The 22,881-nt window shown below is 35.3% G+C and overlaps 1 protein-coding gene across 2 annotated transcripts in view; it reads left to right on the forward strand.

Moving 5' to 3' along the window:
- The window catches only part of Klhl1 (kelch like family member 1), a 253,207-nt gene that overhangs the window by 137,435 nt on the left and 92,891 nt on the right, over nucleotides 1-22,881 (forward strand). For both annotated transcript variants that reach the window (XM_038310344.1, XM_038310345.1), the window contains one exon: nucleotides 11,467-11,679. In XM_038310344.1, the coding sequence (XP_038166272.1) occupies nucleotides 11,467-11,679 (213 nt within the window). The remainder of the gene's footprint in view (nucleotides 1-11,466; nucleotides 11,680-22,881) is intronic.

The following is a 22,881-nucleotide window of genomic DNA, read 5'->3' on the forward strand; positions in this document are numbered from 1 at the left end:
AGCTTTACTCTATTCTTTCCCAAGCTTTCTCAAGCTTTCTGCGGATTCGGTTATCCACGTGGGCGCCATTCTGTAGTGAGGAGCTGCGGGCAGGCCTGCTTTTCATCCTGCCCGGATCCACATGGCTAGCTTTACACGTGAAATAACAACACACAAATTGTATTCTTTTAAATACTGCCTGGCCCATTATTTTCAGCCTCTTACTCACATCTTGCTTTAACCCAAGAAGGGGTATGAAAAGATGCTAATTTCTACTCATCAAGTTACATCATCTTTAGTAATAATCTCTCTACCTGGCAACATATCAAATACTTCTAGAATCAAGGACAGCATACAACATATTGAGGCTCAATAACAGATGGTGAATCTGAAAGGCAGGTATATACATAAGCTTTATAAGTATATTAAATAAAAGCTGACCTTATTAAAGATAATTTGGACAATGAAGTATTTCCTTCCTCTTTCTGAAAATATCTGTTATTGTTTGAAAGAAGCAATATAATCATCTAATAAAAGATGTATGTCCTTAAGGTTTTCTAAATATCCCACTTAAATATTTTTGACAGATATTACCTCGGGCCATCGTGAAAAAGTGAAACAAAGCAGGCTAAGATCAATATCAATACCATAGGCGATAACAATGGTGCATTCAGTGATGAAAGGCATTAATTTCAGGGCTCCAGGGATCCTAAATGACTCACTCATAACTGGAGCCCAAGTAGTAATCATTTTTTGTGATGCTTCCACACCTCAAGGAAGAGAGATCACCTGTTTTTCCATTTACTGATGCCAGATATTGAATGTATCAAAAGCACATTACTATCCTGTCTCACTGAGACCCAAGAAATTCAACTATTTCTAAATCCACATCAAACCCAGACTTAGGATCTCTGCTTCTATCAATCCTTATTAAAATATACTTGATCTCTAGTTTTGTTTGCTTTTGAAACTCAGCCCTAAAATCTAGATAAATTCCACCGAGTCTGTTTAATTGATGTTGAGACTTTCTAGGTGGAAAGAAGAAGCTAGTATCTATACCAAACACAAGGAGAGAAACAAAGTCTAGTAAGACACAGGACACTGAGGTTTGGTGAGAATCACACTTATCTTTCCTTTGGAGACCTTACAGTTTGTGTACAAACTACTTTGCTGAAGTCTTTGCCCTGCTTGTTCATCTAGGATAGAGTTCTTATTACAATTATTTAATTGGCCCTCTGTCATTCTTTGCTGATTCAGTAATAAGTCCATTTTCCCACAGAATGTGCATTTTCATGTAGATTTACATCAGAATTTGATTGCCTTACTGAATCAGGAATTTTAACTGGATTCGGTAACCGATGCTTTATAGGTTGATGAAACCTAGAAATACAAATATGCTCAATAAAGTCATTTACTGATGTTACTCTTTCACTGGTGTCCCAGGCATTATCCAGATCAGTTTTCATAATTTTTGTAGTCTCTATAAGGGTATCTCTAAAGATGATAGACATTATTTCTGTTCTTTAAAAGATCAAGACATTCTAGAAATATGGTTATGCAGTGCCATGCAAAACAAAGTACTGCTAACTCTCATTAACTATTGCCTCATTTATTTGGAAACAAACTTATTCAAGATTTAAGGACTATTTAGGGTACCAGCCAAGCAATCACAATGGGCAATGTTCTTGTTTATTTATTTTACTTAATCAATAGTCTAAGTTTTTTATTACATTGTAGGAGACTTGATGTGGTCCGGAACTTGCTTGACCTAAGTTAGAATATTATTTGACACACTTAATGCTTGTGATTACCTAAAACATTGATTCTCATTGCTACAGAACTATGAACAATATGTACTTTCTTCTTCCCATTTTCAGTAACCCATTTTTTTGTATTTGATTTAGTTGCTCAGACATTCCAGTGAATCAGTTGAAAATTTGATAATGTATAATTATGACTCTCTATTATGATCCTACTCAAGAACCCCTAGGAATTGAGAAAAAGCTTTATAAATATTTTGTTAAAAATGTTATGTTTTTTCACTCTAAATAAGTTATCAAGGGAACACACTTTCAAGGGATTTAAATGAGCAGATGGTTTTAGTACACTACACCTGGTGATACAGTAGCATGCCTGCAACCTCAGTACTTTGACCGAGGTAGAAGTATAAATTTGAGGCATAATTGTGCACTGAAAAGAGCTATTCTCCATATAGTCAGAAATAAAACATAGGATTTTGTAAATCAAAATAGAATTTTCTTTTTTCTTCAATTTATGCGATACATTTTTTCAGTTGAGTATAGAGCCATGTCCTCTCCTGTCATCTTTAATTCATGTTCTCCAATACAGAATTTAACATGTGCATAGGAAGGAAACATCCCATTTGAATGACAGCAACTTGGTGATAACTGTTTCACCCAGCTACATATAAGAAAATTATTGAATAACAAATATGAAAAACAAAAGATCTCAAAAGACAGGCAAATTATAGCAAACAGTTTTAAAATTTTTTCACCCATTATTCCAAAGACATTCAAGCAAAGAATCAATCTTGGAATTACTGTTCAAGTACTTCACAGATGGAGCTAAGGTGATGGATCAATTATCTGACCAACTTTAAAGGAGCAATTTTGCAGGATTATTAAAACTGAATCTGAGCCTCTGAAGCCAAAAGAGGAAGCCAGAATAACCTATCAGAAATAAAGAAGAAGAGAAGATGGCTTGGGCAGGAAGAAATGCAATGGATAATCAATGTATGAGAAATTGTCAATATGACATCACCCTATGTAAACATGGAGAAACGGAGACAAATCGTGCAACAGGAAAAAGCATCTCAAACCTCAGCAATGACCACAAGGCAGTATGAGTCAGTGTTGACATCCACTCGGAAATAAAATCGGAAATAAAATCCAGCAGGATATTTTCTTTTATTGAAAATATATTTTCCCATAAAATGTATTCTGATTATGTTCTACCCTTACCTAACTTCTCCCTGTTTCTCCTCTCCTCTCCTTATCTACAGATCTACACACTTTCTGTCTCTTCTAAGGAAATAAGCAGGTACATAAAAAACAATGATAAGAGAATATAAAACAAAATAAACAGATCACAATAGGACTAAACAACCCGAAATAAAAGAGTGCAACATAAAGCACGAGAAATGCATCTAACACATCGAGTCACAATGGATCACATGTTTGGACAAACATGACTTGCATAAAAACATGATACTAGAATCAATAATATATTCACAAAGGATTGTAGGTAATTTTTAATTTAATTTTTTTATATATTTTTGAGACAGGGTTTCTCTCTAGTTTTTGGAGCCTGTCCTGGAACTAGCTCTTGTAGACCAGGCTGGTCTCAAACTCACAGAGATCCACCTGCCTCTGCCTCCCGAGTGCTGGGATTCAAGGCGTGCGCCACCACCGCCCAGCTTAATTTAATTTTTAAATGCGTTGAAACAGAATTATAAGAAAAAGGGGCTCCAAAGTTCCATTGATCCTCTTCTATTTTGTGTTGGCCATCTTCTTTGCATGCTAACTCAGATTCTGTGAGTCTGTATGTACCTAAGTCATGTTGTGTTTAGAAAGTCTTATCCTTTTGTGTTCTTCATAGCCTCTTCCTCTTACATTCTTTTTCTTAAATTTTATGTTTTTTTTTACCTCTCATATCTTGATCTCATTCATGTCCCCATCCCTTCACATCTACACTATGACCCTGAACACCTTCCCACCATATAAATAGAAATTTTAAAGGAAACTGGAAAAAGAAAAGGGATAAACTTAAAAATCTCATCATGGAAGCTGCAGTATGACACAGTGAGTCACAATTTGAACCCCTTTGCCCATTATCTTTACTTGAAAGTGTTCACTGCAAACAGTCATTGGCTGGTCCCAGCTTCTGGTTTCTACTATCCCAAGGATGCTGTGAGCAGTGAGAAATGTCTCACACACTTTCTGCTTCCTCTTCTACATGGCTATCTGAGCCAAGACTACAGATATTTTTCTGGAGAATTCCATTTGGGAATTTCTCTCACTTTTTTTTGGACTTTTTTTTTGGATTTTGTTGGACTTTTGATGCATGAAACAATCAGCTAATACAAGATGATTTTCCTTGGCTACAAATCTTCCAGTACCACGCTATAAGAAAATATAAAATTAATAAAACCCAGGTTTTCCTTAACTTTAAGTATAAACATAAAAGCTATTTAATTAAATTATTAAATTAATTAATGGATATTTGTAATAGTTCGAGAAATGGGGAGCAGTCAGTTTTGTATTGAAACTCTGTGCAATGAAAATATAAGACGTAAGCTTCTATTTTCTCAAAGTAGCCCTCATATCTCTCTACAGTATCTGCCAAATATATCGAGGATTCATTTTTCACATCAACTTCCTTTTAAAAAAACTTTATATTGTATATTATTTCAATGTTTTATACATATTACAGTAGTGATAGTTTTCTTCATGTTTCTGATGGCTAAACTAATGACATGTGGCAAATTAGTTTTTGACAAAGTTGAGAAATATTCATTATAGAATCATTTAAGTTTTATGAAGTTTGTTTTTCTTATTTCAATTATTTCTTTCTAAAAGCATAATGTTCCCTCGGTTTCTATTTTATGGATTTTAAAATCTTTTTATGATTTTTGGCTCTTAAAATCTTGTCACTCCAAGTACAATAATCCATGAATCTTGAATCAGGGTGAGACAGCTTTCCCATTTAGATCTGAACGTTTCTACGTTATATTTTTCTCGATACAATGACAAGCTGTGGGTACCTGTGTTAATTGCCATCTATTGGGTGAGTACAAAGAAACATTTCTTATATAAAGCAGAAAAGTCACACAAAGGAACTCAAGGGTTTGTAACTATATGAACACGATATATAAAAACTCATATAAGGTAAAAAGCCCGGTGTGGAAAGAAGTGAGCATAGAGTATCAGCTCTGTCTGAGGAGCTTTTGACAACTGATAGTACTTGGGAGAGGGGTATTCAGGTTTGTTTAAGGTTTTTGTCATGGAAAGTGCCGCCCACTGCGCCCCGGTGTCTGCTTAAGGTGCACTTGAACCCAGTTCGTGAGATTCGGGCAAAGGACTCGAGGTTAAAATACAGACACACACAGACAGAGAGACAGCAACACGAGTCATCCTTGAATTCCCCAAGAATGCCCCCCTTTATTGTGTTCAGGGGCAGATTATAAAGAGATAGCCACGCCCCAGCCAAACCCACCAGAAACCACTCTCCTGTCATCAGGAACTACTGAAGGTCTAGTTCTCAGAGTAGCTATAAGCACTCAGATCAGGGGATTACAAGAAATTCAGGATCTGGGGGTCTCACTGCTCCCAACAGAAAGGTAAACAGTAGCGCAGTCGAGTGTCACTCATTCAAGTAATTAGACTTATAAATTGAAACAAAGTTAGGTAGCTGTGAAAGAACAGGGTAGACTGAGGAGACGGTATGAGTGTATGACCAAAATTTACTTTCCAAGGTTGTCAGAAAGTTCATAAACATTATTTTATAACATTATTGCATGATTTAGTATGAACAAAATCTGTTAATAAGTATTGCTATTTCTGTTGTGATTTCTTAAAAAATAGGTCAAATATAACAATATAGCTTATTCTAAAAGTTTAAATTCTGGTTATTAGCATGTAGCAAATTAATCCAACCCAGTACATAATTAGTTGAAACACTTTCTTAAGCAAAAAGTGCTGTTAAATTTGTTCTTCCCTATTCAGAAACTATATAGAACATAAGGTCACAAAATTATTGTGTAGGCAGAGACTGCTCATTCATTTCCCAGCTGCTCAGACCTGAATAATCACACAGAAACTATATTAATTACAACACTGACTTAGGCTTATTTCTAGCTAGCTCTCACACCTTGTATTAACTGATTTCTGTTAATCTGTGTATTGCCATGAGGTGGTGGCTTACCGGGTAAGGTTCTGGCTAGTGTCTTTCTCCTTTGGCAGCTGCAGGATGTCCCCTTGTCTCTGCCTACTCTCTTTATATATCTTTGTTTGGATATCCTACCTGGTTTCATTCTGCTAAACTATTGGCCAAAACAGTTTCTTTATTAACCAATGCTACTCACAGCATATGGAGGGGAATCCCACATCATCTCCCTATTACTGTCTAAATAAAAAGAAAGGTGTTAATTTTAACATAGTAAAATTATATATAAAAAAACATTTATCAAGCAAGAATCATAGTGATAATATTTATAGCTAATTTATTTTTATCATAGCTAAGAAAAATTATAACTATCAGTCTTCAACTCCATGAAAGTCCAGGGAAAGTTATAATATTACCTAAGTAAACAAGAAGTGAATTATAAGGAACTTCCAAAACTCTAGAATTGACAGAGACATCTCGCTGCCTGGACAGACACCCAAAGTTCTTCTGTAATGTTGGGGCATCCATCTTCAGCCTACAGTCCCATAGTATTTGGCAAAATTATCCATGAAGCATGAAATTTGAAGATTTGTTCTGACTTTTAATGACAAGTACATCAGTAGCTTTCTTCTGTGTGCTACAGAATGTCTGACAGACTCATACATGAAGCATGTGCCCTAAAAGTCTGTCTCACCTACTTTTTCTGTGGGTCCTGCAAGTCTAGTTCATACAGCATACCATCAAGCTGTCTAGAAAAGAGCTGTTTCTTGTCCAAGTGGCTAACAAAGTCCATAAGGAGTCCCTTCGATGTACTTCATCCACTTGAAGTAATTGTACCGAAAGAAGCAGATATGTATTACAACTGAGAAATGTCTAAGTTCTTAAAACATTTTAAATACCATATTCTCTAGTTATTTTAAGTGCTGAAGATTATCTAATCTCACTAAAATATATATTTATATATCTAGGAAACTGAACTAATATGACTATAATTTTCACTATTACAAATGACTCAATCCATATTTCTTAACTAAATATTACATTTTTCAATGAGCTGCATAAACACAATACCTAAAGAGCAGAAGTACATATATATAGTATAACAAAATCAACATTAAATTTGTATCAGTAGGCAAAGAACCATATCAATGCCATCTATTCATCTCCATATCATATCCCTCTTTATTATTACGTTTTTTTAGAAATTGACTGTGACCATTAATCACTTATAATCAACCCCCTTTAAATAAAAATAAATATTTATAAGCAATTATTTTGAAAATTTGTCCATAGTTTTCTTCAAACGGCTCCCTGTTTCTTTGTTGTTGTTGGGAGAAGTATTTTTAGGAGTTCATAGAGAACTTTTGGGGTATCTTGTTCCATCAAACCACACCAGCCTGGAAGGAATCCACAGGGTCTCATCTTCTGTGGAAACAAAAGCAGAACCTCTTTTCCAAAGCAATTCTTAGGTCCAAATTTTGAAGTCAAGTTATCTTTATGTTGTCTTAACTTAATAGCCCCTGAAAATCAAATGTCTCTCTGCAATCAAAAAATTCTGTTTGGAGACTTCTGGATGCTTCAAAAGATGTGATTATTCATTTTTGCTTGAATCACTGGGATGGATCTTACATATTCTCAGCCAGAGCTCTACCCTGATTCATATTTCCAATTTTTGCACCTTTGTCTGTGACATCTTACATTTTATGTCAAAATATTTCTCTGTGTTAAGTATTTTAAACTTTTATTTAAAATGCATCTGTTTCTGTGTTTTGTGTTGTTTGTTTGCTAGTGTCTGACACTGAGGAAGTGTCAAAGATTTAGGATTAATATGTTCAAACACCTAACCTACAGTTCAGTTTTGATGTTATTTTGAGAATATTTTTGAGACTGTTGACAATCAATGTGACATATAAATTAATACATAAGTTATCATGTTTTTATTTCATGGTGTCACTTGACCAGCTCATCACATCATACCATTTGTAATGTTCTAGTTTAAAACCTTACTAAGTCTGAGCCCATTTGCTTATGATCACTTTTAGGTAGCAAACTTTGAATATAAAATGATGAATGTTTTGCTAAAAATATACGTTTCTTTCTGTAATAGTTATCCAGAAGTTTTAAGACTCTTAAAAATGTTTTCTACAAATTGTAAATGGACCAAATATTAAAAACCTCTTATGATTTTCAAAATTAATATGCTGTTAACTTTTACAATATGAGGGAACTAGTTTTAACTTCATAAAATATCATGACAAAGCAAGTATATATGTTTTAAAAATTCCAGAAACTATATTGCAATTATCACAGGAACATTTAGGAAAAAACTGCCTTTAAAGGAGACTAGGTAGAGATGTGAGTGGAAAAAAAAAAGAATGTTAGACTCCATCAATATGTAATTCTTAGATAATAGGTATATGGAACATTATGTAATAACTAATAAAAGGCCTACATGATTCATGACATTTTTAACATCAGTACCAAGAGTTTTCAAAGAACCTGGTATTATTTTAAAAGATACAAAATTATAAGAATTTCAGCTGAATTAGGAGCAGGTCTATGAGGGAAAGAAGGATAAAACAGTTTCTATAGTGATACTAAATGAAACTATTACCAGAGCTGTCTGAAAAGAAATCAAACTATAAAAGGCTATAGCCTTCTTGCCAGATGGATTTCAATCTGACTCTAAGTTTTCTGGAGGCTAAATAAAAAAAAGAAATCTGATCAATTTCATAATTTACAACATCCATGATAAAGGAAAACCAATTTACTCAAAAGAAGTGCAATTATTCTTTCTACTAAAACCTATAAGAAATTTCCCCAAGGGTCATCATAAAGAGAACACTATAAAATATAATGAAATATATCTTGAACAAAATCTTTATGACAGATATCACTAAGTGTTTCACAGAGTGATTTTTATTGCATTCTTTTTAGCTACAGTGTAACTATACAATTTTGACTATAGTTTAATAATGGCAGGCATGTTTGAGTAAAAGAAATAAAATTGAACAAAATGTCTTTTCAAATTCCTCAAAAATTGTAATTTTCTTCCCTAATCTCTTAAGAGAAGTCTGGTAGCAATAGAATGAAAATATCTAATTAATTCAATAAATTATTACAGATATCTATAGAATACTATATACTCCAAAAAGAAATGCAGGATTCAAATATTTAACAAGAGAATAAAACTGAATTGACTATGTGTGATGGCTATTACAGATATATTAATTTATTGGTAATTTGTATTTTAGTGTAATTCTTTAAGTGAGTTGTATGGGGCCTGAAAGAAGCAGTTAAAAACTTATTGTTGAGACTGGAGACACTTCCATCTGATATATAATTACTTCAGCAGCCAGGGCTCTCCTTGCAAAATGAACATTAATTGAACCAAAGTGAATATTTAGAGCTTTATAAAAGAGAAGTGGACAGGATGGTACAGTGATTCTAGTTAGGATGGAGTGGATTATGCAGTTATTTTGTTCGATAACACTTTCTTCATTAGAGATCATGATGGATCAAACCTCTTTTTTTTAGGTTAATTCTTCCTTTGATATAGAAAACTTAACAAGGGGATAAATGAAGGCATTGCCTTCGTTCTTATGTGTGGACAAATGCCCAAATGCCTTTGCTTTTGATGTAGAGGGGACAACTTGTCTATAAACTCTAGGACAGCTAATCAAAAAGCTACATTCTGACTGGCTGAGACACAACAGTTTCAGTTTCCTTGATCTCCTTATATCTCACTTCGCTTTTGATATTGATCAAAGTCTCCTAGTGGATATTTGTAAGTTATTTTGTTATTTGTAATATTGAGCTTTTACATTGAAGACTTAACTTGGGTTTCTATAATAGCTTGACAGGTTGTATAAATAAGAAATGTGTTTTGACTGTGTTCTCAGACTCTGTTTCCTGATCTCTATCCCCCGTGTTAATCTTCTGTTGCACAAGCAAACCAAAGTTCAGACTGCAGTTTGGCAACTGCTTAGGGAGATTCTAGGTGGTGTTAACTATATACAGCTGATTGAATAGTTGGCCTGAGGAATTAAATGCATCAGGTAGCTTGACAACTTATTTATTTATTTACTTACGTACTTTCTTTCTTTTACTTTCTTACTTACTTATTCATTGTAATAATGTCTCATGAAAGCAGGCCTCACACTTAGTATGTAGCTAGGGTGGGTACTGACTGCATCTTTCAGGTTTCACTAACTAAATTTTAGAATTGCAGATGTGCAAAATAACTCCTGACTTCTTGAATTCAAAACCTTGATTCATGACAGGAACAAAAGAAAAAAAAAAACTAATGGATGTCATTTTGAATACTAGAAGGATGACTTGTTAAATAATATGACAGAAGGAAGGGGGATAATTTATCAACTGCAATGCATGCAAGGGAAGAAATTAATTATGAACAGAAGGCATCTCTCCATAAAACTAAAAGCTTAGTGTGTCTTTAAATAAAAATCTTGAAGATGCCACACACATATAGAAACATTGTGGCTTGATGATAAGACATTTAACTCAGAAGTTGAAGTAGACATGGGGAGATAATTGGAAGAACAAACAAACTAAATGAAAATAAATAGGTATTAAAATTATATAAAAACTAAGTCAGATTTGATGCCTACTGGAAAGCAGGGCAGAAAGAGGTGTATCTAATAAAAAATTATGATCATTTACAATTTCTCTAACAACAACAGATAATTCATAGTGTTAACTTTAAAAAGTTTTCTTTAGTCTGTACAAGGCATTTTTTTAATTTCATAGATTTCAATATAGCTGCCAAGTTGTTGTTTAATACAAAGCATCCAAGACCCTATTGTAGACTTCTCAATGAGGAGATGGAAGTAGAACCCCAAAATATCATTTATGCATTTCCCAGTTTTGTTCCAGTGTTTAGGGACTGCCCTTTACTATATTAAGTCCAAGGTCAAGTCTTGTTATCTGTCTATGATGTTCAATATATTTCTGACTTGAATAAAATCAAGAACAAATTTTATTATAAATAACAATTTACAAAAGCTAAACAATTGTGAGAATCAATTAAGCCAAAGAAATTGTCATGAGTGGAGGCAGTTGTGTTAGGATGAGGTAGGGAGAGCTCATATGATTTTGTAACTTCGATGGTTTCTCAACTGTCTTTTTCAAGTAAACAACAAAGCTGACTTATTTTGTATTCATCTCTGTAATTTTATTGCCATTTTCTGATTTGTGAATGTGTACTCGAGTCTTTGAAGGTGTGAAATGTTATTCTTTTCATATTTGCTAATTCTTACATAACAGTACACTTGAAACTTGAACATCTATCTAATCACTGCATACATTCTTCCTGCATAACAAAGAGGTGCATTATAATTCTCCAGTTATTACAAGTTCTCTGCCGTCTCAGATACATTTACACTTCAATTACAATTACAATGCTTTCTTCTTAACAGCTTCTTGTTTCTGAAGGATGAGTCTCAAGGATTATGGTATAATGAGAACAAAGGTTATTTACTGCTTTTCACATTTTTCTCTGAGATGCTCTGCCAGCCACAAAGGAGTGAAATGGAATTCATGCCAAGATCTTTTTCCCCACAGGAAAACATAATGGAAGTAATCAGAAATCAAGAGTTTTTGCTCCTTCCAGCTGAAGAGCTTCATAAACTCCTGGCTAGTGATGATGTAAATGTTCCTGATGAAGAGACCATCTTCCATGCATTAATGATGTGGGTCAAGTATGACACTCAGCGGAGATGCAGCGACCTAAGTATGCTCCTTGCCTTCATAAGACTACCACTGCTTCCACCACAGGTAATTTTGTGTCTTGCTATTTCAATATGTGCAGTATACTAAAAATTCTTGTACTGTAAGCAAACACCACAACACAGTTTTAATTATTTTTAAGCATTCTAGGAATGCAATGAGGAGCTATAATCAAATTAAACAAGAGAGCCTACAATTATGAGTGAAGAATCATGGATCTAAATCTCTTCTTCACTGCATATAGATTTATGCATGCCTTTATCATTTATTTTGATACAGTTTTCACAATATAAAGTATGAATGTAGTATATACACAAGGTTTGTGAAATCAGTGAGACAGGAAATATACACGTATCACACAGAGTCTATTATCTGGTTTCTGTTTATTATCTACTTGTATGTAGTCTCTATAAAACTTATGACCCGAATAAGAGGGACCATGATTGATACTGGAAACCTAGCTAACTACCTACTCTAGTGTGGTCATGGTCTTGGAGGAGAACCTACAGCCACCACTATACTAAACCAGCATAAGCCCTAACTGCATTTTATGGATTTGTTCTTATACTCTCTTTAAATTTGATGTTTTATACAATTTTCTGATTTTTTAGGGAAATATGACATATTCTTGGCATTTTTTTAAAAAAACAATTTAATGATATTTAAAAATTAGTGGTAGGAGTCAATAAGTTCTTTAATTGTAGAAACTTATAAAACTACTTATCAATTACAATTGTGGAAGTTTTATTCACTACAGGTAAGGGATCAGAAAAATAAAACCACCATTCTATTGTTAAAGACTGAGGGCAGAGGATAGAAAATGATAAGTTCTATAAGTTGATATAACCTTGAGATAAGTTCAAATACAGTATTTTGGGGGCTAAAAATTCCTCAGAAATAACAGAAATATTCACTGACCTTTTCTCTTACTAGAACATCACCTTTGGAACTCAGTAATTTAAAACCTCCAAGCCATGGAGCAGACAATATCTCAAAACTTTGAATTAGGTTTTTTGGGGGAAAAAAATCACCCGTTCTACCTAATCTCCCTGTGAACCATCTTGACAGTTTTGTAACAGTGTAAGACTGATCTATAGACAGCCTAATAAACATATGGTGTATAATTTCTGTTCTTGCCAAAGAGCAAATTCAAAATAGACTAGATCATTGAAGTATATGAAAGTATTGTGTAAATATTTTATCAAAGGATGCTGGAGGCTTTGACATTCATTCATCACACTGATTTAGACTCAAACCTTTGTATCAGGAACTGTGCAACATAACAAGTTACTGCATAAGGAGAAAATAGGGAACTATGAACTCACAAGAGTGAGTGGAAATTTATGTTAGATTTTGAGATTGGAAAATTAAAAATATTCGTATGGTAAAACTGGAAATCAGCTGAAGCTTTAAGAACTAGTAGTTGTCTTTTATTTGGCTGTTGAGAGTAATTAAGAATTAATCAGGGTCAATTGATTTATGGATGGTTCTTCTCAATAAATTATAAGCTTACATTGGCACGAAGCATTTTTTTTAAAAAAAGAAACCTGTATGTAGGTAAGCAATGAGTGCATTATATTTCTCTGTACTACATATTCCAAACCATCCACTTTTAGTATGGACACTAGGAATTCCCAAGGACTATATCCCCATTAGTGGCAATGAAAATAAAAATGAAGATTGACCAATGATAAGTTGAAGTAAGGTTTTAAACTAGAACATTTTGTAATAGTCTTACATGTACTTCTGGATAACTATTACAGAAAGAAAAATGTATATTTTAAACAAAACATTCATCATTTTATATTCAAAGTTTGCTACCTAAAAGTGATCATAAGCAAATGGGCTCAGACTTAGTAAGGTTTTAAACTAGAACATTACAAATGGTAGGATGTGATGAGCTGGTCAAGTGACACCATGAAATAAAAACATGATAACTTATGTATTAATTTATATGTCACATTGATTGTCAACAGTCTCAAAAATATTCTCAAAATAACATCAAAATTGAACTGTAGGTTAGGTTTTGAACATATTAATCCTAAATCTTTGACACTTCTTCAATGAATGCTCGTGAGTGACACTAGCTATGGATGAACATGGCTCTTACCCCACATCCTCTCCAGTGAAAGCTATCATCAGTGTTTTTGATATTGGCATTCTGATGGTTATAAGATTGAATCTCTGAAACTCTGAATAAGCATGGGATAAAGCCGGACTCCCTGAACATGGAGGACAATGAGGGCTGCTGAGAAGCCAAGGACAATGACACTGGATTTGGATCCTACTACACATACTTGCCTTGGGGGGGGGGGGGGGCTGGGGCTGGCCTGTTTGGATGCTCACCTTCCTGTACCTGGATGGAGGGGGGGAGCTTGGTCTTCCCACAGGGCAGGGAACCCTTACTGATCTTTGGATAGGAGAGGGAGGGGGACTGGAGGTGGGAGGGAGTAAATGGGAGGTGGGGAAGAGGCAGAAATTTTTAATTAAAAAAAAAAAGAATGCTACAGACTGAAGACAACTGTCTTTTCCTTCAGTTTTGTTAGAGGACTTTTGTAGAATGTCAGCAGTGAACAATAATATTACAGTTCAATTGTGGAATAAGAATAAAATAAGGACTTGATACAGAAAAAAAATTGACTACATCTGGAATTTATTAAAACCCAAAAATTATATTCTCTGAGATTGTGAATTGTAGGCTGATTTTTCTTTGATTTATATCTAATAGTCACTTATGAATAAAAACATATTATATTTGTCAAAAAAATTGAATCTCAAAATTGTTTTGATTTGCATTTATCTGATAGCTAAAGATGTTGAACATTTTCTTTGTGTCTTTCAACCATTTGAGATTTGTCTGTTGAGAGTTCTCTGTCTATGTCCATACCCCATTTTTTATTGGATTATTGTTCTTTTAATGTCAACTTTCTTGTGTTTTTGTATATTTTGAAGATTAGTCCTCTACTCATTGTGGGACTGGTGAAGATCTTTTTTTTCCCAATCTGTAGGCTGCATTCCACAACCCCAGAGAACCTAGACAATAAAAAGGAACCTAAAAGAAGTTTACATAGAGCTACATAGGAAGGTAAAAATACAATATTTCCTGAGTAAATTGAAAGTGTGCGGGTCACAGAATGGGATAGAAAAAGAGAGGGGAGGAAGGAAAGGGAGCAGATAAAATGTATACCTCAATAAAAACAATAAAAATAATACAAAGATAATATTAAATAAAAAAGCATGTATTATCTAATTAAATAGGAATTACTTTTAAGTACTTTGGTTAAGTGGCTATTTTATAAAGAGAAGATAGGGAAGAATTTGGTGTTACTGGGACATAGTTATTATATATAAAAGTAGTATGGGTCAATGGCAGAATGGCATTTGAAAGACTAATAAATTGTTTGTAGTTCTGGTATAAGGGAAAACATCAAGGTAATAGTAAAAAATATGAGAGTATTTAGATAGCTATTTACTATGAATTCAAATAAATATGTAGAAAAAACATGCTCAGTGAAAGCTATTTTACTCAGCCTTCAGTGCTTAGTTTTATCAAGTGCCTTAACATTCTATGCAGTGCTCATAGGGATTCACAAATATTGAAGCAACAATCACAAACCCTGTATGGGTCTTAGCTTAGTCCTCTTGATATATGTTAAAGTTGTGCAGCTTGGTTGTTTTTGTGGTAAACCTAACAATAGAAATGAGGTGTCCCTGACTCTTTTGCCTGCACTTGGGATTGTTTTCCTCCTACTGGTTTGCCTTGTACAGCCTTGACATGAGGGTTTGGGCCTAGTCTTATATTAACTAATTTTTATTACATTTTTAAATTTATTTTTACCTATTAACCACAGTTTTCCCTCCCTCCACTTCCCCTGTTCTCTCAACCTATCTCCCTTCTATACCCCTCCATCCACTCTTCCTCCATATCCATTAAAGGATAAGACCTCTCATGAGAGTCAACAAAGCATTGGCATATCTAATTGAGGCAGGATCAAACCCCTCTCCCCACTCTGCATCAAGTCTAAGAAAGGCATTCCACCATTGAAAATAGGTTCCAAAAATCCATCTTATGTGTCAGGGAATGATGATGGTCATTTTTCTAGGGGTCTCACAAACAGACCGAGCTATGTGAATGTTCTAGGTTGGTCCCATGCGGGATCCCCAGCTGTCAGTCTAGAGTCTGTAAGCTCAGGTCAATTGTCTCTTCTGGTTTTTTTTTTTTTTTTTTTTTTTTTTTTTTTTTTTTTTTGCTTTTGTTTACATTTTATTGGCTATTCTAGTGGGGACCCTGGAGCTGCCTCACACCTCCTTCCCCTCCCCCTTCCATGGGGGTCAGGCCTTCCCAGGAGCCTTTGCTGCCTGGGCTCGCTGGAACTCCTGCTGCAGCTGAGCAAGGGTTTCCCTCTGTTGCTCTGACTGCCACTCAAGGTCCCGAAGCTGCGATTCATAGCGCTTAATTTCCGCTGTGATATAGTCTAGCCTCTTTCCCACCGTGGCCCGAGCCTCCCCTAGCTCCTGTTTGACAAGCACGGGTCCCAGCAGCTTAAATTATCCTGACACCCCCATGATTGTACAATCCTTCCTCCCGCCAGTCAACAGGACTCTGGGAACTCAGCCCAGTGCTTGTTTGTGGATCTCTGCATCTGCTTTTATCACTTGTGTAAACTGTCAATATAAAGGCAAGATGTAAAAGACTATGCTCATATCTGCATATTCTTATAATGAAAACTAATGAAGAAATAGATGCCATGAGTTTGAAAGAAAGCAAGTAGTGGCAGTAGAGCATCTCACTTTGAGGAATTTCTTGAGGTAATATGATCCTAACTAATGGGACTTACGAAGCATACAGATTTATAAATGTATTTCTAATATCTCAGGAAGTATCTGGAACAAAATATTTACTCATCATTTTGTGAAAAACCCAGAGTTTATCTCTAGTACCACTACCAATAAATTTTAAAAGATTTGTTTTAAAAAATTCATTTTTTCTAGTATAGTAAATCAGCAAAACAAAATTCATTTCAGGAAATGCAAATTAACTTGAAAGTTAAATTGTATAATAAGCATTTCTGCGTATATTAAAAACTTATAGATAGCACTTACCAAGAGGCCACATAGTGCAAGACCAATTACTTTTCTCAATTAAACTTTAAAGGGAATTTAATATTTAATAGTATATATTGTGCATGGTATGATTAAATTAAAATAGGATGCAATATAATTTTAGAAATCTAAGAGGAATAGTGAAGAATTTTTATGAAAGAAAAACCATTAAAATCTTTAGAATGTTCTGTAAGGATTCTAAAAAGATGAATGGTTTCTTACAACAATTTTGTGTGTGTATGTGTGTGTGTGTGTGTGTGTGTGTGAGATGTAATATATGTGAATTTATCAGAGCAAAGGTGTGATGTACAGGCATATTTACCTCCAATTCTCTCTACATTACTTTTTTGGGACAGGATCTCTCAATGAATTTGGAGGTCTCCCATGCCTCTTTATGACCAGTGAGTTCTGGGGACCTGATTTCTGTGCCTCTCACACCGTAATGTTCCAAATGAACAGGATCATACCATTTTTATTGGGTTTTGAAGATTAAAATGCGGTCTTCAAGTTGTGCTGCAGACACTTTCTTACGGAAGCATTTCTGCAGCCTCCAAAATTAACAAAAATAAATGACCAGAAAATGTCTCTGCATGGGGCAAATTTAGCATTATATCTTCAGTAAGAAATAAAACTCAAGCACAAGCATGCATGCAGAGTTAAATTTCATCAGGGAATGTTTACAATAAAAGAAAATTATCTGTAACAAATTTAAATGAGGAAGGTTTGAGGAATAGCAAGTTAACTCTAAAGAACACAGTAGCACTATACCATCATGGCAAAATGTTTCTCTCATCACAACCCCAGGGTTCGTATCGAGACTATCTGGAAACCAGAACAGCTGATGCTATGTATGGGCCACTAGCCAAAGAGTGGAAAGAACAGGTAACAGAAACCCACATTCATGACAGGGATCTAGAGAAAGGAAACACCTAAATAATAAGTGATTTCATTTTTTAATATCTGCTAATTAAGTGTTTTCTATATAAACATCAATTTTTATTATGATTCTAAAATAATGGGGAATATATTCATGTAATAAATTTGAAAATAGTGGCAATAACTCAAGATTTGCTATTATCAGATTGCAGTTTACATCTCTAGAGTGCAAGTGGACTCAAATTTATAATAACATAATAACTCCCAAATACTTAAACCAGATTTTGAGATATTGATTCTTTTTCTCTCTCCTTAAAAATTCTTCTCTCATACATTACATTCCCATTTCAATTTTTCCTTCTTTATCCTTCCTCTGCCTTTTCATCTCCACTGTTTTCCAGATCCACTCCTCCTCCATTTCCCTTCAGTGAAGAGCAGGCCTCAATGGGGTATCAATTGCATACATCATAAAAGGTTACAATAATACTAGGCACAAATGCTCATATCAAAACTGGACCAGATAATGCAGTAGGAGGAAATGGGTCTGAAGAGAAGGCACATGAGTCAGTGACAGACTTAGTTGGGATTTTATTGCTGTGAAGAGACACCATGTCCGACAACTCTAACAAGGAAAGCATTTGACTGGGGAGTCTCACTACAGTTTCAGAGGTTCAGTCCATTATCATCATGGTGAGGTGCATGCTGCATGTACAGGCAGAAGTAGTGCTGGAGACATCTTGACATGCAGGCTACAGGAACTTGACTGACACACTGGAGAGTATCCTGAGCATAGGAAAACCCTAAGCCCATGCCCACAGTAAAACACTTTCTCCAGTAAGGCCATACCCACTTCACAAAGCCACATCTCCTAATAGTGCCACTCCCTATGAGATTATGGGACCAATTGCATTCAAACTGACACAGAAACATTTCCTCTTTCCCTCGCTTAGGAACCTCACAAAAATATCAAGCTACACAACCATACCATATATGCAGAGGACATAGAGCAGACTCATAGAGGTTCTATGATTGTCACTTCAGTCTCTCTGAGCCCCTAAAAGGCCTGCTTAGTTGATTCTGAGGGCCATGTTCCTTTGGTGTGTTTGAATCCTCTGGTTCCTACAATCCTTCCTCCCCCTCTTCTCTGGGGTTCCACTGGCTCCCGCTAATGTTTCTCACTGTGGCTCTGTATCTGCTCCTATCAGTTCTGGAAGATGCCTTTCTGAAGTAAATTTGGTTAAGCATATTTCTACAAGTATAGCAGAATGTCATTAGATATCACTTCATTGGATTTTTTTCCAGTTGCATTTGGTTATATCGTGGGTCTCTATGCCACACAGACTCCGGTTCCTGGTCATCCTGACAGAGGAATCATAGACTTCCATTTGGCATGGGCCTTATTGGTTGGCCATTCGCACAAGTTCTGTGCCTCCAATACCCCATCACACATTGTAGGAAGGACAGACAGATTGTAGGTTGAATCTTTTGTGGCTTGGTTGGTGTCCCAGTCCCAAAATTGGAAGCCTTGCCTGGTTATTGATGATGGCAGGTTTATGGCCTGTATGTCTCATTTCTAGGAAACTTAACTAGGGTAATTATCACACATCCCAGGGTATTCCAACTGAACTAGGTTTCGACATTGCCCCACCCGTGCCCCCAAATTCTAGTCATCTCTACCAGTACTCTCTCCCCACATCCCTCCTCCACTCCCTTCATGATCCCTCCTGCTCCAATTCCCACCATCCCCTAGTCTACCTGCACAATCTGTTCTATTTTTCCGTCCTGGGTAGATTCTCATACCCTTTTGAGCCCTCCTTGTTACCCTCTCTGGGTCTGTGGAGATATTAATTCTTAAACAACATCTCAAAGTCTACAAGTGAAGTTTAAAATAATTTCAAAAACCATCGATCCCTTGAATTTATATCAAGACATTTGACCTGTGCTGAAGGTATCTTGATATTCAGAGTAGAAATGATGGGTACACAGTTTAAGTGGTCAAACTACAGGTCAAATAGGAAACAAAATACACACACACACACACACACACACACACACACACACACACACACACACACACCAAGAGAAATATAAACCTATTCTGAGGACGGTTTTAATGTTGTAGAATTCTTTAAATTACAGATATAGAAAACACACATTTTCAATTAGAGCAAATTATCCTAAATGAAATGTGTTTTATACAATCTTTTATTTAAAAGCATTGGCTCTCTTTCATTTATAGGAGTCTACCTCCACAAGTTCACATGTCCATTTTGCTTCGTTAACATGAAAAAAAAATAGCTCATTCGGTGAATTCAATAAACTGACTTATACAGACCTGGAAATAGAGTCATAAATAATAATGAATGTGTTATTCGCAATCCAGTCATCTGTGAGAGGATTCTGAACCATTAAACTACTTTCCAATTTACTACATTCAGCATAAGTACCATTCTCTTTCCCAAGTCAGTTGAGAAGTCAGAGAGATGAGTGAGAGGTGAGAATTAAGGGGTTGGAAAATAACAAATCTGAGCAGTCAAGTCAGCTTTGAGTGAACAGTCGCTTGTAACACTTTCCATTAAAAAAAATAAAAGATGCAAGCTAACCCTGTCCTTTAGATTTATCTCATGTTAATATGCACTCATATTATTCTTTGAAATTTTAAATATATGCTAATACATAGGTAAATACTGGTAGACAAATAGTCTATGTGTAGAATAAATGACAAAGAAATTTCATAGCCCCGTAAGGTTTTCTGGAGAGCCAAATGATTTCATGACCTTCCGTTCTGAAGAAAAATCCAAAGATGTGTTTTCTCTTTAAAGAAAATCTCAATATCTCTTTTTTTTTCTGTGAGTACAGAGTTTGTCTCTTTTCATGTGCATCTTTTTAAATCTTTTTTTGAGAATTACATTCAGTGTATTTTCATCATATTCCCCTATCCCTCACATCCCCAATACCCACCCACCCCCTTCAGTTTTCCTTACTTCCCCTATCAGTTTCCTTTTGAGTATATATTTAATCCTTGTAAGAGGGCTTTACTTTTATGAAATATGGTCAAACAGGCAGAGGCTACACACATAAAGAGAGCTAATTTCCCATATCCCAACAGCTATCAATTTTTCAAAACTCCTCCTCTATGGGTGGGACATGTGCTTATTTCCCCTCTTCATGCTGCAATTTGATTGGTCTCATTGGTGCATGTGTAGGTCCTAACTGTCATAACCATTGTGAGTACATGCATGCTACTGCCCTGCTTTGTCCAGAAGCTACTGTATACTTACTTGTATTCATCCACTCACTCTGGATGCACGCTCTTTTTTTCCTCCATTTCCTCCACAATGACTCCTACATCTTGAGAGAGAAAGTGTGATATAGCTGTCCAACATAAGGCCCTTCATTCAGCCTGCTCTTATTCTCTGCATAGCTGAGAGTCTCTGTCTTAAACAACATCTACTGCGAAGTTGCTAGTTGACTACACAGCGATGAAAACGTGAATAAAATTGCCCAAGCTCAAAACAGACAAAATCCTACACAGGTAGAAGAGGGGAATGCAAAGTTCCATCACTGCCCAAGAAACTACTGAAAATAAATAGATGCTGGGAGAGAACTCTTTCCATTGTTAAGAGCTTACCAAATCCGCTCTCCACGCAGGCTTCACCTGTGAGGTAATCCTTTGATGATTCGCAACTGATGGCATTCATAAAAGATTTTGGAAATTTCCAGAGGCAGGCACAGTTAGAGGAAATATGTCCCCGGTGGCCAACCTTCATGCCTATGGCTTGCTCCGGAACCCTTCCTCATCGCCTTGTTCCTTTCCTTGTGAGCCATAATGAACAGTTTTGCTGGACATATTCCTCACCCTGACACTCTGCCTTGCCTCGGGCTCAGAACAAGATGTGTGATGGTGGCTTGAGGCCTCCAAATCTGAGAATCAAAATAAACCTTTCTTCTTTGAAAAAACATCTGCTCTCCAGTACTGTGGTGAATTCCACTGTAAACAATCATCTTTATGGAAGTCATACATGTTAAACTGAGATAGTTGCATTCAGACTTTTAGTCACTTGTACGTGCAAGAATTGAGGGGAATGCATAAAAAGTGGAAGTGTTTGTAGTTTGATTTATATTTTATTGTGAGAACAGAAAACAAAAACTGTGCTATCAGAGTAAGAATTAAACTGACATTCAGTAAAACAATCTGATAAACTTTGACTTAAATGTAAGAATTATAAAATAATAACCACACGTTCAATTATGTTATAAAGTTCTCACTTTACATAGGATTTAACACACTCCAAATTAATTAGGATCTCTAGTATGAAGATGAATAAGCTTGTATTCTAATATACCCTTGAATTTTTCTTTCTAGTAGAAAATGTTTGAGGAGCTGATTTTATAGCCAACCTTTTAAAACTTCAAAAAAGTTCATGCCTAGTGAAGTTAACATTGTGAGGGAGGATAATTTCAATCTCTTATTGACTTGCAAGATGCATCCACCAATGTTTTCACAGAAGCTGATTTCGCTGTTGATGATCAAAAGAGAAATGTAAGGCTTTGATCAGAATAAATCTAGAGAAAGCTGAAATCTGCAAATACGAAGTGATTGAAATTCTTTACCCATCTCCCCTTAGTGAAATGAGAAAAGCACAATACACGGCTACCTTATAATTAGTGTGAGGCAAAATAAAAGGGTATGTTTAAAATAATAAGACTGAAGAAAAATAATGTTTAGTAGAAAGAATGCATTGTTAATGAAATGAATCAAGTGTTCCAAATGTGAACAAGAATGCAGTATCTTTAAATGCTGCCCTTCATATTAATATCAGCAAATCATGGTTCCTTCCATCATTCAGTTGAACTTCTTGAAATAAAATGTGACTGAAGGGAAGGAAATCCTTTGCTCTTTTTTTTTTTCTAGCAACATTTGCACTTGACAGGACTCTCATAGTTACTTGTAAATATAATACATTGGTCATTCACAGATTTGTTCATCTCCATGCCAGAGGAGGGTTAGTACTCAATTAGGGGATGATCAAATTGATGATGAGGATTGGGATTAGAGTTAGATTCACAGCAATAGTGGGTAGATACATTGTAGTGTGTGCAGATCTTCACAAAACAGAAAGTAGTCCTATCGAAAGCAAAAATCATCAACACTGATACAAAGATTTGCTAATTTATGCTTGTAAAAGATTAGTTTTAGTAAGTGTCAAAATATTTAGCAGTGGTATTATAATAGTGCTATCAGGTAGGCTATTTTTGAAGAAATAATGA

This window comes from Arvicola amphibius, chromosome 13 (assembly GCF_903992535.2).
Source record: "Arvicola amphibius chromosome 13, mArvAmp1.2, whole genome shotgun sequence".
Lineage (NCBI taxonomy): Eukaryota > Metazoa > Chordata > Mammalia > Rodentia > Cricetidae > Arvicola > Arvicola amphibius.